Raw genomic sequence first — 24,155 nt, forward strand, 5'->3', positions numbered from 1 at the left:
TCTCCAGGCCTCCATGTTTTAATTCTCTAGAATAGAGGTATCACCTGCCCGCATCACCAGGTGATGATGCCCATAAGAACTTAGCACGGTCTGGCACATGGTAAATTCTCAAGATGCTTCATCTAGAACTCAAAGCGTGCGGGTCAGAGCTAGCCCTGAACCCAAGATGTGGGTCACCATAGACCCCACGCTGGGTGTGCTGCGGGCGGAGGAGTGGAGGGGGTTTTGGGGAGAGGGGCACACCGAAACACATAGGGTACAGCGGTCAAGAGGTCAAGTGTTACAGGTCCCTGTCCCGTTTGGGGGCACGGGAAGGGGGTGCGTTTTCATGTCGCCCAGCCAGAGATATAAAGAACAGACGCCCTAAGGCCCGAAGTTGCTGGCATCCATGAGCTCCAAGGTGGAGGAGGAGGAAGCCGTCCTGCACTCCGGTGGGCTCCAGGGCCGCGCGGGTCCGGGCCAGTAGAGCGGCCGGGAAGGCTCGGGAGGGGAACGCCTGGCTCGCGGGGGTCGGAGACGCAGCCACTCACCCAGCAGCAGCAGCTTGAGCTCGCGGCGCGCGTCCTTCTTATCCCGACGAAGCTGCCGCTCGATCTCCGCACTGATGCGCTGCGACTCCTTCTCCTCTGCGGACAGGCAGCAGCAGCCAGCCATGGTGGGCTCAGCTCAGCACCCGACGGGGCGACGCGGCCCCGAGCACTCGAATCTTCGGCCCGGCCACTCACCCGGCCAGCACGCGACGGGCACAGGGGTGTGGAAAGACCGGGGCCGATTTGAGCTTTGGACTAACAGGCCTGGACCTCCGAGGCTCAATTCCCCCTCGAAAGTCGGTTCTGAGGCGGGGGCGAATCCCGAGTGCGGGGAACACTCGAGTGCACCCCGGATCCGGGCTCAGCCTGCCCCACTGTCGCTCTGGGGAGAAGGAGGGCGAGTCGAGAAGTTGGCAGTGTTGCTGGCCCCGGGAAGATGCGAGCGCCCCTTGGCACAGGAGCCGGACAGCAGTCAGGGGGCGCAGACGACAGTTGGAACGTCGGTGCTCCGGGGGGAATAGGATATTCTGGGCCTAGGGGTGTCCCCAGGCGAGAGGTACGCGCGGAGTGGGTTGGAGGCAAAGGACCTGGCTGGCCTTTGCCTGGAAAGTTCTGAAAACCTCAGCAGTGACCGCAGACTAAGACCAAGTGGAAAAGTTCCCGCTAGCGCTTGTGGCTCTAAGTGGCAGGAGGAGGCGGAGCATCTCGAACCTGCAGCCCTGGCGTCTGCTGGACTTGGCCTTCTAGGCACCCCAAGCCGAAGGCGCCTGGAAGTGAAAGGGGACCAGCAGGGGGCGCGGAGCAGGGGGTGGGAGCTGGCTTCTCAGGGAGCAGCCCCCACACTCGCCTCCCTGGCTGTGGCGTCCCGGCCGAAGTTTGCTGTAACCTGCGCGCTCTGGCAGCCAGGCCCCGGGTTCTGACAGGTGAGTGAGTTTCGCCAACTCACTCGCTCGGAGAAGGCGGCAGCAGGCTGGAAGAGGAGCGGCGCCAAGCGTCTGCTGCGAGACGCAAAGCCCCGAGGTTCTACCCGGACCTTAAGTGGAAGCTTGCCCACCAGCTTCACCACCACGCACACCCGGGTTTCCTAGACGGGCTCCTTCCGCTTCCTGGACGCCCGGGCCCAGCTTGGCCTTGGCCCAGCTTGGTCAGCTCGGCAATTTGCCTGTAAAGTGTGGCTGGGCCGAGCCTGGTGGCTCTGAGCTCGGAGAAGGAGCCGCCGCTGGGTTCAATTATAAGAGAACTGCAAGAGCCCAGGGTAAATATCCTCTCGGCCTCCGGACGAGGGGGCTGGGGAGAAAGGGAACGGCTGATTGCTTTGCATTTTATGATGGGAAAGACACCTGCTTTGTAGAAAGGGCTGACACGTTCCTGGTAGCACCTGGCAAGTTTCCTGCCCAGCCCCGAAACCTAACAGCCGCCTTGCGATTGTGTCCTCACTGACACCTTGGCCAGGATCCTGGAACATCAGGGTCAAGTTTGAGCAGCATTAATAAAAACTTAAAATTAAAAAGCACTTCTTGTACTTAAGTGGCACAATAAAATGCATATTACAACATCTGACTTTTGTCTGTGTAGATTTTGATGCAGAAAAGGGAAGGTGGAGAGAGGGGATCCTATTGGCCACAGCAATGAACGTTCTTTCCTTCTCAAGTCAGTATAGGCTATATGCTAATGGAGCGTTAGGCAATTAGATAATGCTTCCTCTACTAAGAGCAGGCATAAGTGCCTTTCATTTGAGTAGCAAGTATTTTATCAACTCAAACTGAGGAGCACATTGAGTGGAATGGTATGTGTCATTATACAAAGAAGTTAGTATCGCGATGCTATCTGGCTGCATGTTCTTACTGTTTTGCAGTTTAAGAAATGTAGAGGAATCAGACATTAAAAATGTGCGTACATTCTTTAATGTGTGACTATTTTAGTTTTCTTGCAGGCATAAATTGACGGTAACAGTGACCCCTACAGGAAAACTCCTGGACATTTCAAATTTGATCTTTGGCCATTTAATAGCCTGTTTCTTCTGTCTTAGCGCTTACGGATTCATTTACAATTTGAGAATAAGATCTCTTGGCTTCTCAAAGTCATGGTTGCATCATAATTATTATCATTTTAAAATTATACATTTTTTAAAATGATTAAAACTAGGGCAAATTTGAACTCTTACATTAACTGGAATTACTGATACTGACCTATTAGGTTTAAAGTTGCTAAGATTTTTAAAATGTTATGAAACATATTGATTATGGCAAATTTGTACAACTTCCCTGGGCTAGTCAGCTTGGCAGTATATATCTGAAGCCTTAGACATGTCCATCCCCTTTGGTCGAACCAGTAATTTCTCCCTTAAGAAATAACTAAAAAGAAGCCTCGTGATTTATGCAAAGGTTTTATTGCCAATACAACAACAAAAACTCACAACCTAAATACCTAACAGCAGGGAAGAGGTCAACTTAAATTATGGTTCATCCATACAATGAGATATTTTGCAGCCATGAAATATGTGGATATGTGAGTAATAGACATGTGAATAAATTTGGAGAAAATCCTCAAAGTACATTGAATGAAAAAGGCAAGATCCAAAAATATAAAGAGTATGATAAGTTTTAGTATGAGAATACACATACACATTTTTAAGAGACTAAAGGGACACACATCAAAAAGGTTACTTGCTCTGAGTCATGGCTGTTTGGTTGATTTTCATTGTCTATTAGAAAATTTGGGCCGGGTACAGTGGCTCACGTCTGTAATCTCAGCACTTTGGGAGGCCGAGGAGGGCAGATCACCTGAGGTCGGGAGTTCGAGACCAGCCAGCCTGACCAACATGGAGAAACCCCGTCTCTACTAAAAATACAAAATTAGCTGGGCGTGGTGGCGCATGCCTGTAATCCCAGCTACTTGGGAGGCTGAGGCAGGAGAATCACTTGAACCCGGAAGGCGGAGGTTGTGGTGAGCCGAGATTGCGCCATTGCACTCCAGCCTGGGCAACAAGAGCTAAACCCTGTCTCAAAAAAAAAAAAAAGTAAAGAAAATTTGGGGCAACTTACGTAAACTTATTTAGGCTCCACTTTCCTTAACTATAAGATGAGAGGGATAAGCCAGAGGATCACCCGACTCTAACATGCAATTATTTCTTTGATGACATTCACACTTATCCAAAATAAATTTATTTTAAAATAATCAAAATCCTAAAGTTGTTATTGAGCATCAGCCACTGGTAAGAAATAGAAAACTGGGATATCACAAGTCAATCGTTTTTATACTTCTATGTTGTATTCATCTCTATCTTCCTTATCTGTAGAATCTGGGAGGTAAAATAATAATAATTTTAAGATATTAATCCATTTGAAGTATCTTTCCAGGAAGGGGTAGTTTTGAAAAGAGTTCTTAATAAGAGAGAATATTTATCTTCCTAAGTTATTTCAAAAAAGCTGCAATTTTATTTTATTCATCTTGAAGACAAGAGTGCAGACTGGACCTGAGTTTCAGATATCTGCCAAGTGTGGCTACAAGGGTGAACTAATTGTCTGATATTCCTCTGAATGTCTATTGGGTCCATACCAGCCCCTGTACCAGGCAGTGAGGATTCAGATAATGAGACAATTCCAGACTTTCAGTAGAGCTGTAGTCTAGTAGAAAGAAGTAAAACTGAGACCCTGAAATATGAACCTACCCCTTCCTGCTTCCTTACAGAGAAGAGTGAGAGCACAGAGTCACCTGGGGGGCTCCCCAGGCCTACAGATGTGCATAGCAGCCTCGTCTCGCATCACTCTCCTGGAACTCCAGACAAATGGAATTTTGTGTTCTCCCTACCTCCTGCCTCCATGCCTTTGTGCATGCTGTTCCATCTTCCAGGAATGCCGTCTCTCACCCTAGGCAAAATTAGGTCATTTCCTTTTCAAATGCATCTCTTCTAAGGAAGCATCTCCACCCCTTGTCAGTTAGACCCATCTTTCGCTACTGCTGGAACACTGTCAGCATCTCACTCTGTTATACCTGTCTGTTTCTTCTAATCCATGAGTTACACACAGGTAAAAAGTTTCTCTTGCTTATCCTGGTATTCCTAAATTAGCAACTTTCAGCTGACTGAATAAATACTGAAACCAAGAAGAATTAGTCTGAGATGCAAGAAAAGAAGGTTCTTGTGGTGGAAGACAGTGACAACCAATAAGCAAGTCCAAAACAAATGAATGTGTAACTTAGGAAGAACTCGTATATGTGAGCTGCCCCCACCTGCCACTGGCCCTCTTAGAGAGAATGACTGCCCTGTTTCTAATTCAGAACGCCAAGGAAATGTGCAAGTAGAGGGCTGGAAAGATGCTGTTCACTTTTGCAAATGTATTATCTACGAACTTAACGAGTAACATAGAGTAAAAATATGACCTTGAGGAAGTTCACAAAGCACTAATACCCATGTACCTTTGCTGAAAAATGTCAGCATTTTTCAAACTGCAGTTGTGACTCATTCCTAGGGTGTGGCCAATATTTTTTCTTAAGAAAAAGAATAAAATATAAAGAGCCAATATCAAGGTTGCTTTATGTATTATTATTAAATAAAATGTTTTCTTAACTTTTGGTGTTTTTTTTTAGAGCCAGAGTGTCACTCTGTCACTCAAGCTGGAGTGCAATGGCGTGATTATAGCTCATTGCAGCCTTGAACTCCTAGGCTCAAGCAGTTCTCCCATTTCAGCCTCCCAAGTAGCTAGGACTACAAGCTCATGCCACCATGTCCAGCTATTTTTTTATTCTTATATTTTGTAAACGCAGGGTCTCACTATATTACCCAGGCTTGTCTTGAACTACTGGCTTCATAGAGTCTCCCCTGCCTCAGCCTCCTGAAGTACTGAGATTACAGACATAAGCCACCACATCTTTAGTTTTATTTTATTTTTAAACAAAATACCCAGAGTTCAGTGAGAAAAACTTTAGTTTTAATTGTACGTGTAAGTATCAACTCTTAAGGAGCTCAATCATCAGTGGGAGTTTGCTTGTCCATCTCCTGAATGTGTTGGTATAAATGATTCCAAATTTTCTTTTTTTTTTTTTTTTTTTTTTGAGACGGAGTCTCGCTCTGTCGCCGGGCTGGAGTGCAGTGGCCGGACCTCAGCTCACTGCAAGCTCCGCCTCCCGGGTTCCCGCCATTCTCCTGCCTCAGCCTCCCGAGTAGCTGGGACCACAGGCACCCGCCACCTCGCCCAGCTAGTTTTTTGTATTTTTAGTAGAGACGGGGTTTCACCGTATTAGCCAGGATGGTCTCGATCTCCTGACCTCGTGATCCGCCCGTCTCGGCCTCCCAAAGTGCTGGGATTACAGGCTTGAGCCACCGCGCCCGGCCGATTCCAAATTTTCTAATTCATTTTTCTGAATCCAACATGTTCTTTTTTTTTTTTCAATTTGAGTTCAATGTATTTTCTAAAATGTTTTCGGTCCTTCTTACTTGTCACTTTTACTCCCCACCCCACCCATTAGCTCTAGTTTGGTAGGTGAGAGTTGATGGAGCAATGACGGATAATGATTGATTGATTGATTTTTTTAAAAAATTTAGATTCAGTGGGTACATGTGCAGGTTAGTTACATGGGTATATTTTGTGATGCTGAGGTTTGGCCTTTAATTGAACCTGTCACCCCAGTAGTGAACATAGTAACCAATAGGTAACTTTTCACCCCTTGCCCCCACTCCCCACTATTGGAGTCCCCTGTATCTATTATTCCCAACTGATGGATATTTAGATGGATGTGTGATATTGATGCTAGTGGCTGCTTGTTCTCAACATCTGTTTTTCTAAAACAATCAACATGTCAACATGTTGCTCTACAATACTCTCTGTCTGAAGACCAGAAATTGTTTATTATGTAACTGTTACTGAAAACACTGGGATGGTAGACAATGAAGTCTGCCTTTAAGCACACATGACTGTGAGTAGGCAGGAATTGGTATTGTTTGGTTTTGAATGTGACTTTTCATGGAAGTTGGGGAATCTCAAGAAGAAACCAAACTCTTTGAGAAGTTTGGAAGTGATTATTTGGCTTGTTTTCTTTTCCTTTTTGCTTAAATTTCCCCCTCCATTTACATTTACACCATGTTAATAACCTAGGATGTATTCTTCACTTCCTTGTGCTCTGATAATCCTATATGAGAGTAAATAATTTCATAGACATGTATAAATATACTCAGAGGAAGTTTGTCATCATTAATTTTAAAACGAAGCTACATTACATGAACTCTGTATTTTGTTTTTCTCATCCAAGAATACTTTGTGAAATCTAAGTAAACTGTTTTACCTCTGATTTATTCTTTTTAGTGACTACATAATACTAGATGATTGAAAGGACCATATATTATTCAACTTTTCCCTTTGAAAGGTACTCATTTTTGCTTCCAGTTTGGGGACACTAAAAACAAAGTTGTAAAAGCATCTTTGTATATAAATCTTCATATGCTAGCATTTTTATTTCTGTAAGATAGATTCCCAGGAAAGAGATTGCTGGGTTGAAGGATAAATACATTTTTCATTTTAATAGATGTGGCCAGATTCCCTTGAAAAAGACTGAAGCAATCCCATTTCTGCTACAAATATGAGCACCCATCTCCCTATATCCCCACAAGTAATATTTTTGCTCATTAATTTTGGCAGCCTGAAGAGAATAAAATAACAATAAAGTGTTGTTTTACTTTGCATTTCCCTGACTACCTATGAATTTGTTCATCTCTTCATATGCTTGTCAGCATTTGTATCTGCTACCCTAGGAATTGTCTATTCACATCCCTTGCTCATTTTAAAAATTGGGTCATTTGTCTTTTTCTTGACAATCTGAAAGAGCTCTTCAACATTACAAATCCACTGTTTGTCATCTGAATTACAGACTTTCCAATATACTGTTTGTCCTCTATCATTTTTAATGAAATCTTTGCCAGACAAAAGATTTTACTTTTACATAGCCAAATACCTCTATTTTCTTGCATAGCTTCTGGAGTTTCAGTCTTTAAAAGAAGGTCTCCCTATTTCTAGGTTGTACAAGCAGTAGCACAGATTTTCTTGCAAGCACTTTTTTTTTTTTTTTTTTTTTTTTTTGAGATGGAGTTTCATTCTTATTGCCCGGGCAGGAGTGTAATAGCGTGATCTCGGCTCACCATAACCTCCGCCTCCCAGGTTCAAGCGATTCTCCTGCCTCAGCCTTCCGAGTAGCTGGGATTACAGGCATACGCCACCACGCCCGTCTAATTTTTTGTATTTTTAGTAGAGACGGGGTTTTTCCATGTTGGTCAGGCTGGTCTTGAACTCCCAACCTCAGGTGATCCGCCCACCTTGGCCTCCCAAAGTGCTGGGATTACAGGCGTGAACCACCATGCCTGGATGCAAGCACTTTTATTATTTTGTTTTTCACATTTAATTATCTAATCTGTTCATTTTTATAGAATGTATAAAACAAATTTTCTTTTCTTCCAGATGGGTAACCACTTGTGCCAACATCATTTATTGAACATTCCATCCATTTTCCTGATTAAATTTCAATTTTTGCCATATATTACATTTTCATACTGACTGAGATACATTTCCTTGAGTATGGTTCCACTGAGGTATTATCTAGTCTTCTATCAATACTATCTTAAAGCAGAGATTTTGTGGAATGTTTTGATGTCTGATAGGACATATCACCTCTCAGTGATACAAACTCTTAGATGTGTTCAGACATTTATTCTTCCATGACAAACAATATCACTTAATAATGACTTCTTCCCTCAATTTCAAATCTTAACTTTAACTCTAACTTCAATTACCTTTCTGACATGTTGCCTTAGATGTCTAATGGGCACCTCAATGGAGCAAGTGCAAAGCAAAACTCTGCATTTGTTTTCTAAAACTTTCAGCTGGCTTTTCCATCTCAGCACCACCAACACCTAATCAATTGCCTCTCTGCCCCACCTCCCCACCTCATCTAGCAATTATGGACTCTTCCTTTAAACAGCATCCTGAATTTATTCTGGAACCATTGCATGCAGCTTTTGCACTGAGCAACTCTGGGGATGTCATGCACATTTCAGTTTTGAGGGTTCCTGAGTTGTCTCTTGCTATGTCATATGTGGCTTCTCAGGTATGTTCATTCCTGTTTTTGCTGCCACCACTTCTGAAAAAGCCACCAGCATGTCTGACCTGGACTAAAACAATATTTTTGTTTTGACCCTCTAAAATCTACCCATCATAGGACAGGATGCCCAGAATGAGCTTTGAAAATCCCCAAACATAGCCCATAATTACCTAGATTAAAATTCTCATATAGGCCAAGCATTTGTAATCCCAGCACTTTAGGAGGCTGAGGCAGGAGGATCCCTTGAGCCCAGGAGTTCGAGACCAGCCTGGGCAACATGTAAGAACTTGTCTCTTCCAAAAAAATTTTTTAAATTAGCCAAGTGTGGTGATGTGCACCTGTAGTTCCAGCTACTCTGGAGGCTGAGGTGGAACGATCACTTGAGCCCGGGAGATCAAGACTGCAGTGAGCTATGACCACGTCACTGCACTCCAGCCTGGGTGACAGAGCAAGACCCTGTCTCCAAAAAAAAAAAAAACAAAAACAAAAACTAAAGTTAAAACAAAATTATCCCATAGATTTTATCAGAGAATTAAAAACAAAACCCTCCTTATTCTAGACTGTGAGGCCCTATATGATAGGGCTGTTTCCTACCTAACTTCATATCCCAACACTCACCCTCTCATTCAAAGGTACTCCAGTCATACTTGAATCTTTTTTCCTTGAATACCTCTCAGGACCTTTACACTACCTGCTTGGCTACCTGAATCATGCTTTCTCCAGATGGTGAAATGTTTGGTTTTTACTTGTCATGTAGGTCTCAACATAAATGTGACTTACTGGTGACTTCCTAGGTGTGGGGTCCCCTGACCACTTGGCCTAAAGTAGCCATTCCTCATCAACTCAATATTATTATCCAGAAAATACTCTTGTATTTTCATTGTAGCATTTGTCACTATCTGATTACTCTTGTTTTCTTCCTTCTTTCTTTATCATCCTCCACCAGAAAAATAAGGTAATTTTCATTAGAGGAAGAACTGTGATTATCTTATTCACAACTGTATCCCTAGGGCCTAGATCAGGGGAGGCCACATGATCCTAAAATTGTACCACCAAACTGTTCAGGACCAATTCTCAACAATAAGTTAACTCTCAGAAAAGTTACTAATATGGGATTTGTGATTTTCTATTTACCTGTTTTATACTATATTATATCATAGCCAGGAAAAAAAAAAAAAAATCCCTGACAACACTGATTTGTGGGGATAAGATGCTGCCTGTGTTTCCCAGGATACATTGACTGCAAGTAACAGAGACTGAATATAAACTGACTTAAGTTTAAAATGGAATTTATTGGTTCTTGGGAATGAGAAGTTCAGGGATGGTCTTGGTTTTAAGCTCTGCAGAATTCATGTGCTCAAGGCTGAGGCAGGAGAATTGCTTGAACCCAGGAGGCGGAGGTTGCAGTGAGCAGAGATAGCCCCATTGGACTCCATCCTGGGCGACAGGGTGAGACTCTGTTTCAAAAAAAAAAAAAAAAAGGAAGGCACCCCTCTAGTGCTCAATAGACATTTTTGAATGAATAAATGGGTAATGCTTATCTCATTGGGTTATTGTGAAGATTACAAGATAGAGTGTATGTATTTAAAGCCTCTATCTCCTTGCCCGGAGCTAGTCAACACTTAGTAGGAGTAGGTAGTATTAGTTTTGTATTACTCTTATCGTCACATCAGAAACTTCATTTTCAACACAAGGAATACATTTATGGTTCCACTGCACCATGGGAGAAGGAAGAGTCCACACTGTGCAGTTTGAATAATTCTGACCATCCAGGAGCAACAACAGCCAGAAATCATGTTCTGAGGCTTCCCAGCAGGGTAAGAAAAGTGCATGAACACCTAGCATGGCCTGTCTGGGCCCATTGAGTCCTGTTGGAAATAAATGTTGGTTTGTTGGTTTTAAGTGTCTGAGTCAAATATGCAGTTTTTAAAAGGTCATTATGAATGAAGCACACATCGGAGGATACTCCAAGCTCTCCTCTCCTAAACACTATAGACATTTAAAATTTTCTTTTATGATTTTAAAATCTATAAACTTAGTAAATGCCACTTGGAAACGTAGAGCTGAAAAGTACACACACACAGTTGCCTTCTATCTTCGTAAGTGTCTGAGTCACCCCTTGATGGCCCATTAGACACATAGAAGCCCACTTGCCCCCCTTTTAATGTCATTGTGGTGGATTAAAGATGGCCAGAAATTCTTGGATACTCTTTCCTTTGTGAGGTGAGGCATATGTTTCCTCCTCTTGAAACTGGGCAAGCTATGTGGCTGTTTTGGCGGATGAACTATAGTGGAAATGATGCTGTGTCTGTTCCCAAGTCCAGGCCTTAAAAGACCAGCAACTTCCATTTCCTGTCTCACGGATTAATAGGGAAGCCATAAAAGTCTAGCAACTTCCATTTCCTGTCTCACGAATTAATAGGGAAGCCATGAAAGACTAGCAACTTCCATTTCCTGTCTCACGGATTAATAGGGAAGCCATGAAAGACTAGCAACTTCCATTTCCTGACTCACGGACTAATAGGGAAGCCGTAAAAGACTAGCAACTTGCATTTCCTGTCTCATAGACTAATAGGGAAGCCATCTCTCTTCGTGTTCGGGGTGGGCTTTCCTCTGAACGCTCATCTCAGGTGGGTGTCTCCCAGCCTCATGGCAAGATGGCTGCCAGAGGCTCCACCCTTATTCGTATCTGCTGGCAACCTCTGCAGAAAGAGAACTTCCCCTTCCCAACATTCCAGCAAAAATTCTAAGACTGACCCTAATTAACAAAGCTCCCTCCCTGAACTGATTCATTATGGCCGAGTGAACAGAATATTCCGACTGACCAGGCTGGGATATCTCTGCCCCTTAAGGGTGAAATTAATTTTAGCAATCTATTTTAAATCTATTTTATTTAACCCAATATATCCAAAATGTTATTATTATTTGTTCAAAATTAACATTCAGATTCAGTGGCACACGCCTGTAATCCCATCACTTTGGGAGGCCAAGGTGGGCAGATTGCTTGAGTCCAGGAGTTCAAGACCAGCCTGGGCAATATGGTGAAACCCTGTCTCTACCAAAAAAAAAAAAAAATTAGCTAGGCATGGTGGAGTGTGCCTGTAGTCACAGCTACTCAGGAGGCTGAAGCGGGAGGATGTTTAAACCTGGGAAGTCAAGGCTGCAGTGAGCCAGTATCGTGCCACTGCACTCCAACCTGGGGACAAAGCACAAAGCAAGACCCTGTCTCCAAATTGCAACAACAAAATTAACACTTCTAATGAATCTTCTATTCATATTAAACATCCAACTCCGGTCAGGTTTAGTGGCTCACGCCGGTAATCCCAGCACTTTGGGAGACTGAGGTGGGCAGACCACCTGAGGTCGGGAGTTCAAGACCAGCCTGACCAATATGGAGAAACCCTGTCTCTACTAAAAATACAAAATTAGCCGAGAGTGGTGGCACATGCCTGTAATCCCAGCTACTTGGGAGGCTGAGGCAGGAGAATTGCTTGAACCTGGGAGGTGGAGGCTGCAGTGAACCGAGATCGTGCCATTGCACTCTAGCCTGGGTGACAGAGGGAGACTCTGTCTCAAAAAAAAAAAAAAAAAAAAAAAATCATGGCTAATGAACCTGACCCATGAGAAATGAAGAAGTTAGTGTTAGTGGGTAGGACAAATATAATACCCTGGGGCCTAGTTATGATTATTTTACAGTGACCTGATATTTCAATACCTACTTTATCAACTTCTACAAGGAAGGATAATGGTAAAGGGCCATCAGATTCTTCCTAGTTTGTCACAAGAATAAGCTGAACATGGACCAGGCAGTAATTACACTTAATATAAATAAGCAAATGGGTCTTTTCAGCAACGTGGGGATCCTGTTTTGGCCTGACATTCTGCCAAATCTTTCCTTCCCAGATGATCTTGATTGTGTCTTCAGTTACTATTTAAGGATCCATGGTCAAATAGGTTTTTTTTTTTTTTTTTTTTTTAATGCTTGTATTCATAAACTATTTAGGTGCAGCAAACTTACAAAATTTTGTGAGGACATAGAAGAATCTTTATGTTAAAGTTCTCCTGAACCAGTTCTTTTTATAAACTGTCTCTCTTTGATATGGCATCAGTTGATTATTGAGGGCCAACGTGTCAGAAAAACCTGTATCTGTATCAAGATTATTTAGTTGAATCTGAAAAAAAAAAAATGGAAAAAATAAGGATCCTGCTAATAAAGTCGAACATTCTAGTGCTTGCTTGGTAAAATTTGGAGAGCAAAGAGATCTTGGTGAATGATTACATAATCAAACTAAAAGAGGGCTTTTCAGTGTCAGAGATTTTTGTTTCTGTTTGGAATGATTATTTAAAAGAGTGACATAGTTTCCCTCTGGCCACTGTCTTTATTTTCTTTGGCTCTTTGTTCATTTTGTGTGTAATGTACTGCAATGGGACCCTGAAGTCGCTGAGTGCCCTGTGAGGAACTGGCTCCAATGACCTGCTTGCCAGTGCAAACAAGTCTGACAAGTTTAATGACCCCACCGAGCATAAAGGCAGCTGAGCCGGCCAGGCGGGCACAATCTCTTCTCCAGTGGCATGCAACCAAGTCCAGGATTATTTCTGATTTCACATACTGAGTTTGGTTTTAAGGCTGTCTTCCATACTACCCTGGCAACTGCTGTCAATCAACCATACCTTCTTTCCATCTTTCACAAATGTTTATTAGAATCTACAGCTGGGGTCAGAGAGATGGGTAGGACTTGGACTCTTTTCTGATGGAACTTCCAGTCCTGCCAGGGAGACAGGTCTATCAATACACTTATAACGATACAGCCTAATAGTGCTGTGATGTGCCCCACAGGCTCAGGGATCATAGAGAAGGGAAGCTCTTTGCAATACAGAGTATTCTCTCTATTGGAGACATTTTATTGATGAGTATGCTTGTGTGTAACACTCTTCCTCGGTAACCACACTTTGAATAGTAAATTCTTCAATTACTGGATCTTCTAATCAATCAGAAAAGAAATCAGCTGATTTGTTTTTGATACTTTTGAGACAGAGTCTTGTTCTGTTGTGGTTAACGGTCATTTCTCAAAATACTTCTAAAAAAGTAAAGAAAAAAATCAGTTTCTCAGCTCTATGTGCTGTAACTCTATGACTAAGATTTTCTCTTTTTTTTATCTGGAGGTTTTTCAAACATACAGATAATTTGCAATAATGGTATAATGAACAGTTGTAAACTCTTTACCTGGATTCACCAGCTGTTAACTTCCCCCCATGTTTGCTTTATCTTTTTACTCTCTGAAAATATGAATTCACTAAACTATTTGAAAGTAAGTTGCAAACATCGTAACTCTTCTCCTCTAAATAATTCAACCAACACTGTCTAAAATAAGTACATTCTCTTATAAACACACGATATTATTATTACACTGAGAAATGTAAAATCCCATAATGTAACGTACAATCCATATTCAGATACACCAAGTTGTCTCAAAAATATCTTTCATGGCTGTTTATTATTTTAATCTAGGATATGGTCAAGGTTTGTGCGCTGGATTTGGTTGTTCTCAGTCTCTAATCTAGAAGAGTCCTCCTGCCTTTCGTTGTTTGTCATGCCATTGATTTTTTTTTTGACACATTCAGACTGCTTGTACAATATCCCACAGTTTCTATTTATTTGATGGTTTCTTCCGTATTTGCTTCCAGTTTTTAAATATTTACAAGAATATTAAGGGTCATTTGGGCTTTTTATTTTATCGTGTGATAAAAATTTTAAATCACACATTAAGACTATCAAAGGCCAGGTGTGGTGGCTCAAGCCTGTAATCCCAGCACTTTGGAAGGCTGAGGCAGATCACCTGAGGTCAGGAGTGCCAGACCAGCTTGGCCAACATGGTGAAACCCCGTCTCTACTAAAAATACAAAAATTAGCTGGTGTAGTGGCACACGCTTGTAATCCCAGGTGCTTGGGAGGCTGAGGCAGGAGAATCTGGGAGGTGGGGGTTGCAGTGAGCTGAGAGCATGCCACTGCACTCCAGCCTGGGCAACAGAACAAGACTCTGTCTCAAAAAAAAAAAAAAAGTATCAAAAACAAATCAACTGATTTCTTTTCTGATTGATTAGAAGATCCAGTGATTGAAGAATTTACTATTCAAAGTGTGGTCAGCAGACCTTAGAAATACTAAACTGCAGATTTATTGAATCAAAATATGCATTTTAACAAGATCCTCAGGTGATTCAGGTGATTGTGAGAGTTTGCCAAGTACCAATTTAAGATAGTAACTAGAGGATGGGTGCCTGGCACTGGTTTTTCCAAATTAAATGGTTACTTGCAGCAAACACTCTTAGGATACAATATCCATTTTCTCTTTTTCCCAACTTAGAAGTCTCCAATTTGTATTTAACTACAAAGCTACATTTTCAATCTTTTTTGAATTAAGAGTTGCCATGTGACAGAGTCTAGCTAATAAGATGGAAATAAAGGCCACGGTGGGGCGGCGGGGGGGAGGTTCTAGAAAAGAGCACAGATGCACCTGGCACATGCTATTCAAAGTGTGGTCAGCAGACCTTAGAAATACAAAGCTGCAGATTTATTGAATCAAAATCTGCATTTTAATGAGATTCTCAGGTGATTCACGTGCATGTGAGAGTTTTGCCCTTCCCCTTCCTTCTTCTTGGTACATAGACATGTGGAGATGGAAGAGCTTTTTGTGACCCTGAGACATCAAACCACACGCTGAGGATAGCTGTACAGAAGGAGTTCAAAGCAGCTCCCAACTGCCTACGTCCAGACCTCACTTACGCAGGTAAAATGAAGCCTTCAGTTTAAGTTACTGTTGAATTGAGTATCTGTTCCTTGTAGTCAGACTCAATCCCCAACTGATACACTATCCAAAGGATTTCTTGGCTAGGTGTGGTGGCGCATGCCTATAAACCTAGCACTTTGGGAGGCAGAGGTGGGAGGAAGGATTGCTTGAGGCCAGGAGTTTGAGACCAGCCTGCGCAACATAGTGAGATCCCCATTTCTACAAAAATAAAACTTTTAAAAAAATTATCTGGGTGTGGTTGCACACACCTGTAGTCCTAGCTACTCAAGAGACTGAGGTTGGGGGATCACTGGAGCCTAGGAGGTCGAGGTTGCAGTGAGCTATGACTGTGCCACTGCAGTCCAGCCTTGGTCACAGAGCAAGATTCTGTCTTAAAAAAAAAGAGGAGGGGGGGGGATTTCTTGACAGAGATTTTGGGGAACCACTCATACAGAGTCCAAACTATAAAGGGAGAAAAATTGAGATTCTTTCTCAATTTTGCATTGTTTTATAATTTTTTTCCACTAAGAGAGGCTGAAATGTAAAAAGTATTCCTTCTCCATTTGTAAACAGGGACAACTGGGTCTTTTCCAGAGGTCTGTCATGAGGAAGACAGATTCTTGCCGCAAGAGCATTTTAATTTAAATTCTTGGATCCACAGATTGTGAGCATTCTTTGCTGCCTATGCAAGCCAACCTTTATTAGCAAAAAGGGGTGAACGAAGACTCACTCTGTTGCAAATGCTTTTCCTTCTCCTGTGACAGTTGCCGTTAGTGGCTCATGATCTCTATTAATTTCTTTAGAATTGACCAAAGAAAAGGAGATGTGTTTGTGTGCATGCGTGTGCACATTATGGCATGCATCTTTCCAAATTTATGATGCATCTTACTCTAAAAACAATTGAGATAGTTCTTATGTCTCAGTTTTTGTCACTATTCAAGACTGACCTATGTACAGAAGAATTTTCAGTCCTCAATATTTGACTTCTTTACAGCTAGGTATAATTAATTGCTGCTTAGATGTGGTAAGTTCAATAAGGGCTTTAATGAGTTCTCATTTAACTTTGAAACCCCTGCCTCTCCCCATAATACTTTGGTAAGTGCCTTGTATTCAGTAGAAGTTTCATAAATATTTGCTGAATGAATCTATCTGTTAAACATTTATTAAGCACTCTATTTGCAAGGATTGCACCTGGCCACAGAGATTGGCAAACTTTTCTTCTAAAGGGCAAGATGATAAATATTTTAGACTGCATATGTCAAGAGGCAAAACTGAGTATATTATGTAGGGGCTTATAAAACCATTTAAAATAGTAAAAACTTACAGAAGGCCTATCATGGAGTTTATCTATCATCTATATCTATCTATCTATCATCTATATCTATCATCTACATCTATCATCTATATCTAGCTATCATCTATATCTATCTATCATCTATATCTATCTGTCTACTTACCTACTATTGGTCTGTTGGAAGAACCCTGACTAATACATGTTACAACACGGATGAACCTTGAAAACATTATTCTAAATGAAATAAGCCAGACACTACGCAGAAGGACAAATATTGCATGATTTCACATATATGAAATATCTAAAATAGGCAAATTCATAGAGGAAGAAAGTACATTAGAGGTTACCATGGGTTGGGTTGGGGAGAGAGAGAAATGCAGAGTTATTGTTTAATGAGTACAGAGTTTCTGTTTAAGATGAAAAAGTTTTGGAAATAGAATGATAGTTGCACAACATTATGAATGTAATTAATGCCATTGAATTGTACAATGAAAAGTGGTTACAATGGCAAATCTTACGTTTTATATATATATTTATATAAATATATATATAAATATATGTTTACAATAAGAAACACTTCTGGCCATGCGCTGTGGCTCATGCCTGTAATCCCAGCAGTTTGGGAGACTGAGGTGGGCAGATCACTTGAGGCTAGGAGTTTGAGACCAGCCTGGCCAACATGGCAACACCCTGTCTCTACTAAAAATACAAAAATTAGCCGGGCGTCTGTAACCCCAGCTACTTGGGAGGCTGAGGTAGGAGAATTGCTTGAACCCGGGAGGTGGAGGTTGCAGTGAGCCAAGACTGCACCACTGCACTCCAGCCTGGGCGACAGAGCAAGACTCCATCTCAAAACAAAAACAAAACCACTTTTAAAAAGGAAAGAAAAGCAGAATGACTTATTCACAAAAATTTTAAATTAGATTTTCTCAATGATATGTTGTAGATGTCTTTCTGTGTTAAATATAGATTAACATAATCCTTTGTTAATGGATGATTTTTAAAAAAATTTTAGATTAGGAGGTCCATAGGGATGTCTGTTACATGGCACCATAATTTTAAATCAAATCCAATGTTGATTGTTTCTAAAATAAACATGGAAGTTAAAACCTGTACCTATATTTTTATATATTTGTTCCCTCTAGGTATAGTCCTGTTTGCTAAACTGATAGGTAGTATTTACATGTAAAATTTTGAAAAATGTTGCCAGGTCACCCTCCTGAAAGGTTGAACCAATTTACACTCCTTGAGCCACATGTGAGCTCTCCTGCCCCTGCCACTGGCCCTGAGCACTATCAGATTTTAAATCTTTCTCAACCTATTTGGTAGAAAGTGGTATCTAGTTGTTTTAATTTGTGCGAGTTGATTGTATGTAAGCTGTACCTGTTTCCCTACGTTTAAAGGTCATATATACTGTTTCTTTAGTGACCTGAGATGTAAGCGGCATGGTAGATTTGAGATACCACGGGATCCACATTCAGCCCTGTTCGGACTATGATATCCCACATTCCTGAGCAGAGGTGACTGCATTAGGAGTCAGCACTTGATACAGACTGAGGTGAGCAGTTTCCCTTTTCCAAGAATTTGGAGTTGTGAGCAAGGTAAAGGTGTCAGTCCTTGGAAGGACCTAGAACTGCAATATGTCAATTTAGGAGCTGAGAGGAAAATGCATTTCATCATTGGACATATGCAAAATGCAAAATCTGCAAAATGCAAAAATCTGACCTGGGGAGGGAATGTTAAAAGAAAAATGACACTTACTAAAGAATGGTAAGGCATCCTATTCGGGGCCATCACCATAGGTGTAGGGACCACTGCAGGGGGTTCTGCAGTTGGGGAGAGAGATTGGGCTCAACTGAGAATTCAACAAGGAAAAGTGGGGGTTTGTAGCCAAAGCATAGGGTAGAGGGTCAGTGGATGGAAACTTACTAAGAGGAAACAGCAGGGTAAGGAGACATTCTTGCTGAACTGACTTAACAGGATTCTTGCTGAAGACAGGTCAGGGTGCTCACACATCACCTAGTGGGTGGGGGGTTGGGGGGAGGATAAGGAGCCTGTTCAGTGATAGAGGGTGAGGGATTTTGGTTAAAATGACCTAGCAGGATTCTTGCTAAAATGGGACAATGCAGACATAAACACAGATGCCTAAGATCAGGGCTTAGTTGAGAAGAGAGTTCAGGGAAATCTGAGTAGAGTTTGGTCAAGGAGAGAAACTTAGGAGAGAGGGAAGGAGAGAGAGAGAGATTGAAGGTAAACATCCAGAAAGAGTTGGTACCGATGGTTTTTTTCAGTGCTGAGGTACAATTTGGCTCCTGGACAAATGATGACCTAGCTCCTGCATTCATAAGATAAATTTCCTTTTTTGAGTGGAGTGGTTGATGCTTTGTATTGAATGCTCCAGATCCAGGCTCCACTCCTCCCCTGCGCTTTGTGGGGGTTGCCTGGCCTTTGTGGAGTGCTTTCGTGTGTTCCTTTGCCCTCATGCTTCTGGTTAGGATTGGCCATGGGAGAGCCCTGTCAAGATTTCAATGAGCTAGAGAAGAATGAAGCAGGCCTGAATAACTCTGGCTCCCTCCTTGTGGCTTCTCTGGGGTTGGTTCTGGTCCTGAACCAAAGACTGGAGCACCTGTTTGTGGCCTGCTCCCATAGCTGGGTTCTGGAAGCTGCCCTCTTTCCTTGGCCCTTCAGGCCTCAGGTTGATAACTGCTCCTATACTGCTCGCCTGGGAGTACTGTACTATCTCCTCTTAGTTTACCACTATCTCATCTAGGTCCACCCCTAAGGTTGGTAGGCCCAAAGCAAGAGTATACATGGAGGCTCCTAGGCCCTTGGCTTGCCCACCTGCCCATCCACCCCAGCTCCATCCTGCACCATGGGGGCTCACAGTCTGTACATTCTTTACAGACAGCATCCCTTGTCCATCCTCTGCCCTGGAGTCGGGGTGCAGGGGAGTCACACACATGTGGTGCCCTCCACCCTCAGGAACCAGGGAATGAACCCAGGAAGTGGACAGGAAAGTTGAAGGCATGGATGTTTGAAGCATGGTCTTTATCCCCTTGACCCCATGACTTCTCCTCAGTAAGGAGGGTAGCTAGAGTGGGACTCAGGGAAAGGCATGGTTTAAGGGTGGTTCTGATTTTCCCACACTTAAAAAAAAATCCCTTGATTAAACTCTCCTTGGTTAATCCATGTGAGTGCCACCTGTTTCCCATTGGAACCTTGAGTGAGACAATTGTGCTCTGGTACACTCGACCCAAAAGTCCTGACTAACATATGAGGATTTTCCAGAGCCCTTCAGGTTTGTGATCTCCTTTGATTCCCTCAACACCTAAGGCTAGTGGCAGAGGGCTGGACCAGATCTCCTGCATCCCTATTAGGTGTACAGCCTCATGGAGGGGCCCATGCAGTGCAGCCATAGGCTTTGCTGTAGAAACAAGTGTTGTCAGGCCTTGGCCAGAGTCAAGGATATTCTCAGGGTTGGAAGGAGCCTCTTCATGATGGAGCCAAATGCTGAGAATGGGATCCAGAGAAAAGAAATGAACAAGGAAAAGCTGTTATGCATTAATGTAATCAAACGGCATGATTTATTTGCTTAATGGCTGCTGAAAAGTCGTGTGGCATTTAACCAATCCCTTCCCAAATCCTATGTGAATCCTTTAAAATTCAACCTATGAGATAATCTAACAGAGAATCCTTTTGATTTCCACTTTCTATTGTTCATGTAAAAATAAGTTGAGGAGTAGGTGTAGCACCAGTCACAAAAGACCACATGTATGATTCCATTTACATGAAAAGTCCAGAATCAGCAAATCCAGAGGGACAGAAAGTAGATTCATGCTTGCCAGGGGCTGGGGGTAGAGAATGAGAAATGACATCTAATAGGTTTGGGTTTCTTTGGGGAGTGATCAAATGTTCTAAGATTAGATTATGGTGATGGTTGTACAACTCTGTAAATGCGAAAAACAACTGAACTGTGCACTTTCAGCAAGTAAATGTTATGCTATGTAAATGATATCTCAACAAAACTGTTCTAAAAAACAACTCATAGGAACCATTACTGTTCTCTATTTTATAACTCTACCTTCTCATGTTAATAGAAAACACAGATAACTCTTATTTAATATCAACAATATTAGTCATGACACTAACAACTTATATATGCATCATGTTACAGTCAGCCCTCTGTATCTATGGGTTCCACATTGATGAATTCAGTCAACTGCAGATGGAAAATATTTGAAAAATAAATAATACAACAATAAAAGCAATACAAATAAATGGAAAAAATAACAGAATAACAACTATTTAGCATTTACATTGTATTAGGTGTTATAAATAATCTGGAGATAATTTGAAAGTATACAAGAGAAGGCCCACAGGTGGTATGAAAATACTACACCATTTTATATCAGGGACTCGGGCATCTATAGATCTTGGTATCCATGGGGTAGGGGTGGGGGAGCAGTCCTAGAACCAAACTCGTAAGGATACTGAAGGAGAACTGTATTTAATTCTCCCAACAATACTGTTATGTCAATGTTAGTAATTATCTCATTCTACAGATGAAGTAACTGAGGCTCCAAGACATTATAGCACTTGCTCAACATTACACAGCTACCTAGGAGGTTGTATAGCTGGGGATCAAATTCAGACCTATCTGATCCCAAAAGCTGGGGCTTAAAAATGTGGCGAATTATTTGATTATTAATGTGGTAGTTATTGTATGCATGGTAAAGACGGCTTAGTGAAAATAGAAACGTCTTGTTTTCTGAAATACCCTGAAATGTACGTCTTGATGAAGCAGTTATTTGTTGTGTCTGCTACAACTTCTTTATCAAAGGCTTTCCTTGTGGGTAACTAGAGACTAAGGGGATGGAATGATATAACCCCCTCCCCCACCTCAGTGCCTGCCAGTTTTTAAAACTCAGTTCACTTGTCTAGTGTTTTCATCTGGAAGCCAGACTGCAGACTTGTGGGTCACCTGAGCTCATGGCTCTGGGCACCCAGTCTGGATAAAATTGTGTTCTAAGACCTTTTTTAATTGAACACTTTGTCCAGCCTCTGCCTACATTGAAGACCCTCAGAATTTTCTCCAGTACTTCAAAGACAAGCTGAATTGGAAATCACTAGAAAGTTTCCCTTGCAGTGTACATTTATATGTGCTTGTTCTCTCTTTTTTTTTCTTTCATAATGGAGACATGGATTCACAGAATATAAGAGATACTATTTGGCGGAAAGTAAAAACTGCGTTAACTCTCCCCACATTTGTCAATACAATTCTCTGTCTCTCTCCCAGCAGATTTCCAATTACACTTCATAGATGGATCTCAGCTGGTCCTTTTTTTCTGTTACATAAACTTGACGGTGATTATTTGGACTATGTTTCAACCATTCTTTCTTGAACTTCAACACCAAACACATTGACGGAGTGAAACCCGCTGCCAACATGCACCAGAGACTCTTAAACCCTACATCATTTTTGCCAGGGTGGAGAAACCCACTTGACCCTTTCAGCATCAGCATTTTCATTCATCTGTGCGTTCATTTTCAGGCATGGTGGTTTTTTGAAGGCAAGCTCATTTCCTGTGCATGCCTTCAGTCTTTCCTTGCCTCACTGCTGCCAGCAATAGCAATCTAGCATCCTCTGAGAGAAAGAGAGAGGGCAAGCTGAGCCAGGAGAAAAAATGGACTTGAACCGAGAAATTCAGGAGCTTTTTTATTTTATATTAGGTATCTACCTTAGTGACCCAGAAAAGGGCAGAGAGACCCAGCCAGTGTCCACCAACAGGGAAGCCTCTCAGATGTAAGTCACTCACTAGTTGCTGAATAAAGAAAGCTCATGGCCAGGCGCGGTGGCTCACGCCTATAATCCCAGCCCTTTGGGAGGCTAAGGCGGGTGGATCACTTGAGGTCAGAAGTTCGAGACCAGCCTGACCAACATGGTGAAGCCCTGTCTCGACTAAAAATACAAAAATTAGCCAGGCGTGGTGGCGCACCCCTGTAGTTTCAGCTACTCGGGAGGCTGAGGCAGGAGAATCGCTTGAACCTTGGAGATGGAGGTTGCAGTGAGCCAAGATCGCACCATTGTACTCCAGCCTGGGCAACAAGAGCAAAACTGTCTCAAATAAATAAATAAAAGACAGTTTGTTGCAGCACTAGTTGCTCAGTCAAAGATTTGAAGAGTGGCATCAGGGTGGGCAGGGGGTAGGGGAGGATGGGAGCTAGGAAGTTTGAAATATTTGATATCATTGAATAACAGCCCTCTCTGCCACTTGTTGACAATCAAACTATTTGGTATAGTGGATCTTTCCAGACAGACCATTCATACTTACACTTTATTACTTACTCTCTAGTATGTTTCCATGTGAACATGACTTCTTGAAAACACTAGATGTTTAACATGTACCATGTTGTTTATCCCCTGGGATTACATGTTTCAATGAGCTAAACGAAAACTGCCTTTGATGTAGATAAATAGGCATAAGAATATAGACCATTGCTCTTTTCAGAGTGAAGTCATTTGCAAATCGACAGTGGAGGGATTCTGAGAACAGTGTTTCAAACAAACTGCCCACATGATTGTGTTTCCATCTTGTCCTGGCACTGAACAAACATTTTAAATTGCCACATGTTCACTGAGGTTGACAATAAATCCAACCAGGAATGTGTTTAATATCCATGTAGAATTTCGATACGAATGGCTTTTCATTCTCTGCTATTTCCATAAAGCCAAGTAAATTGGCATTTTAATATTGTCGTTTTCTTTTCTATCGTAGAAACCAAAACAAGTACCCAATAAAAGATACCAGATGATAAATATAGGAAACTAGTGGAATTACAGAATGATAGAGTGCTTTTTATTTTAGAGGTGAAGAAACTGCAACCAAGAAAAGTGAAATGACTTGCCTAAGGTTGAAAAAATCAAGACTGGCCGCAGAGAGGGCATCATAATTCATTTGATTGTGTGACTGATGACCAAATTCCCATATGGAGTGAACTTGGTCTTTTTTTTTAAATGCCACCTAAAGTGGATCAACACTCACACCAATCAATACAGGCATTTGTGCAGGGGCCTTGGATAATAAAGGGAGGAAATTGTGTTCAATGTTCACAGTAAGAAGTGGGGACCAAGAAAGAAGGCTTGGCAGCACCCTCAGAGTGGCACAGGAGGAGTAAATAGCAGGTCAGGTAGATGTCAACAAGGTCTCTGGGATCCCACATATTGGCTGTCACTTAATCTCAAAAGATGAGATGGTAGAAAATATAAAAAGGTCAAAGAAGCATTTAAGTTTGTGGCTCTCGACCTTGGCAGCACTTTTAAAATCACGTTGGGAAGATTTAAAACACCTGAATGACCAGGCCACAGCCCAGGCTGATTTCATCAATGTTTTCAAGATGGTCCCAATGTGTACGCAAAGTTGAGAACCGTGGCTCTAGATAAACCTAGTATGGGCCCACTGA

The 24,155-nt window shown here is 42.1% G+C and overlaps 1 protein-coding gene across 1 annotated transcript in view; it reads right to left on the minus strand.

The window, feature by feature from the left end:
- GNA14 (G protein subunit alpha 14) overlaps positions 1 to 1,184 on the minus strand; it is a 224,379-nt gene extending 223,195 nt beyond the window's left edge. Inside the window, 1 exon segment of the mRNA NM_001265908.1 lies at positions 531 to 1,184. Coding sequence (NP_001252837.1) covers positions 531 to 654 — 124 coding nt within the window. The 5' untranslated portion in view covers positions 655 to 1,184.
- Between the last annotated feature and the right edge of the window lie 22,971 nt (positions 1,185 to 24,155).

Source organism: Macaca mulatta, chromosome 15 (genome assembly GCF_049350105.2).
Source record: "Macaca mulatta isolate MMU2019108-1 chromosome 15, T2T-MMU8v2.0, whole genome shotgun sequence".
Classification (NCBI taxonomy): Eukaryota; Metazoa; Chordata; class Mammalia; order Primates; family Cercopithecidae; genus Macaca; species Macaca mulatta.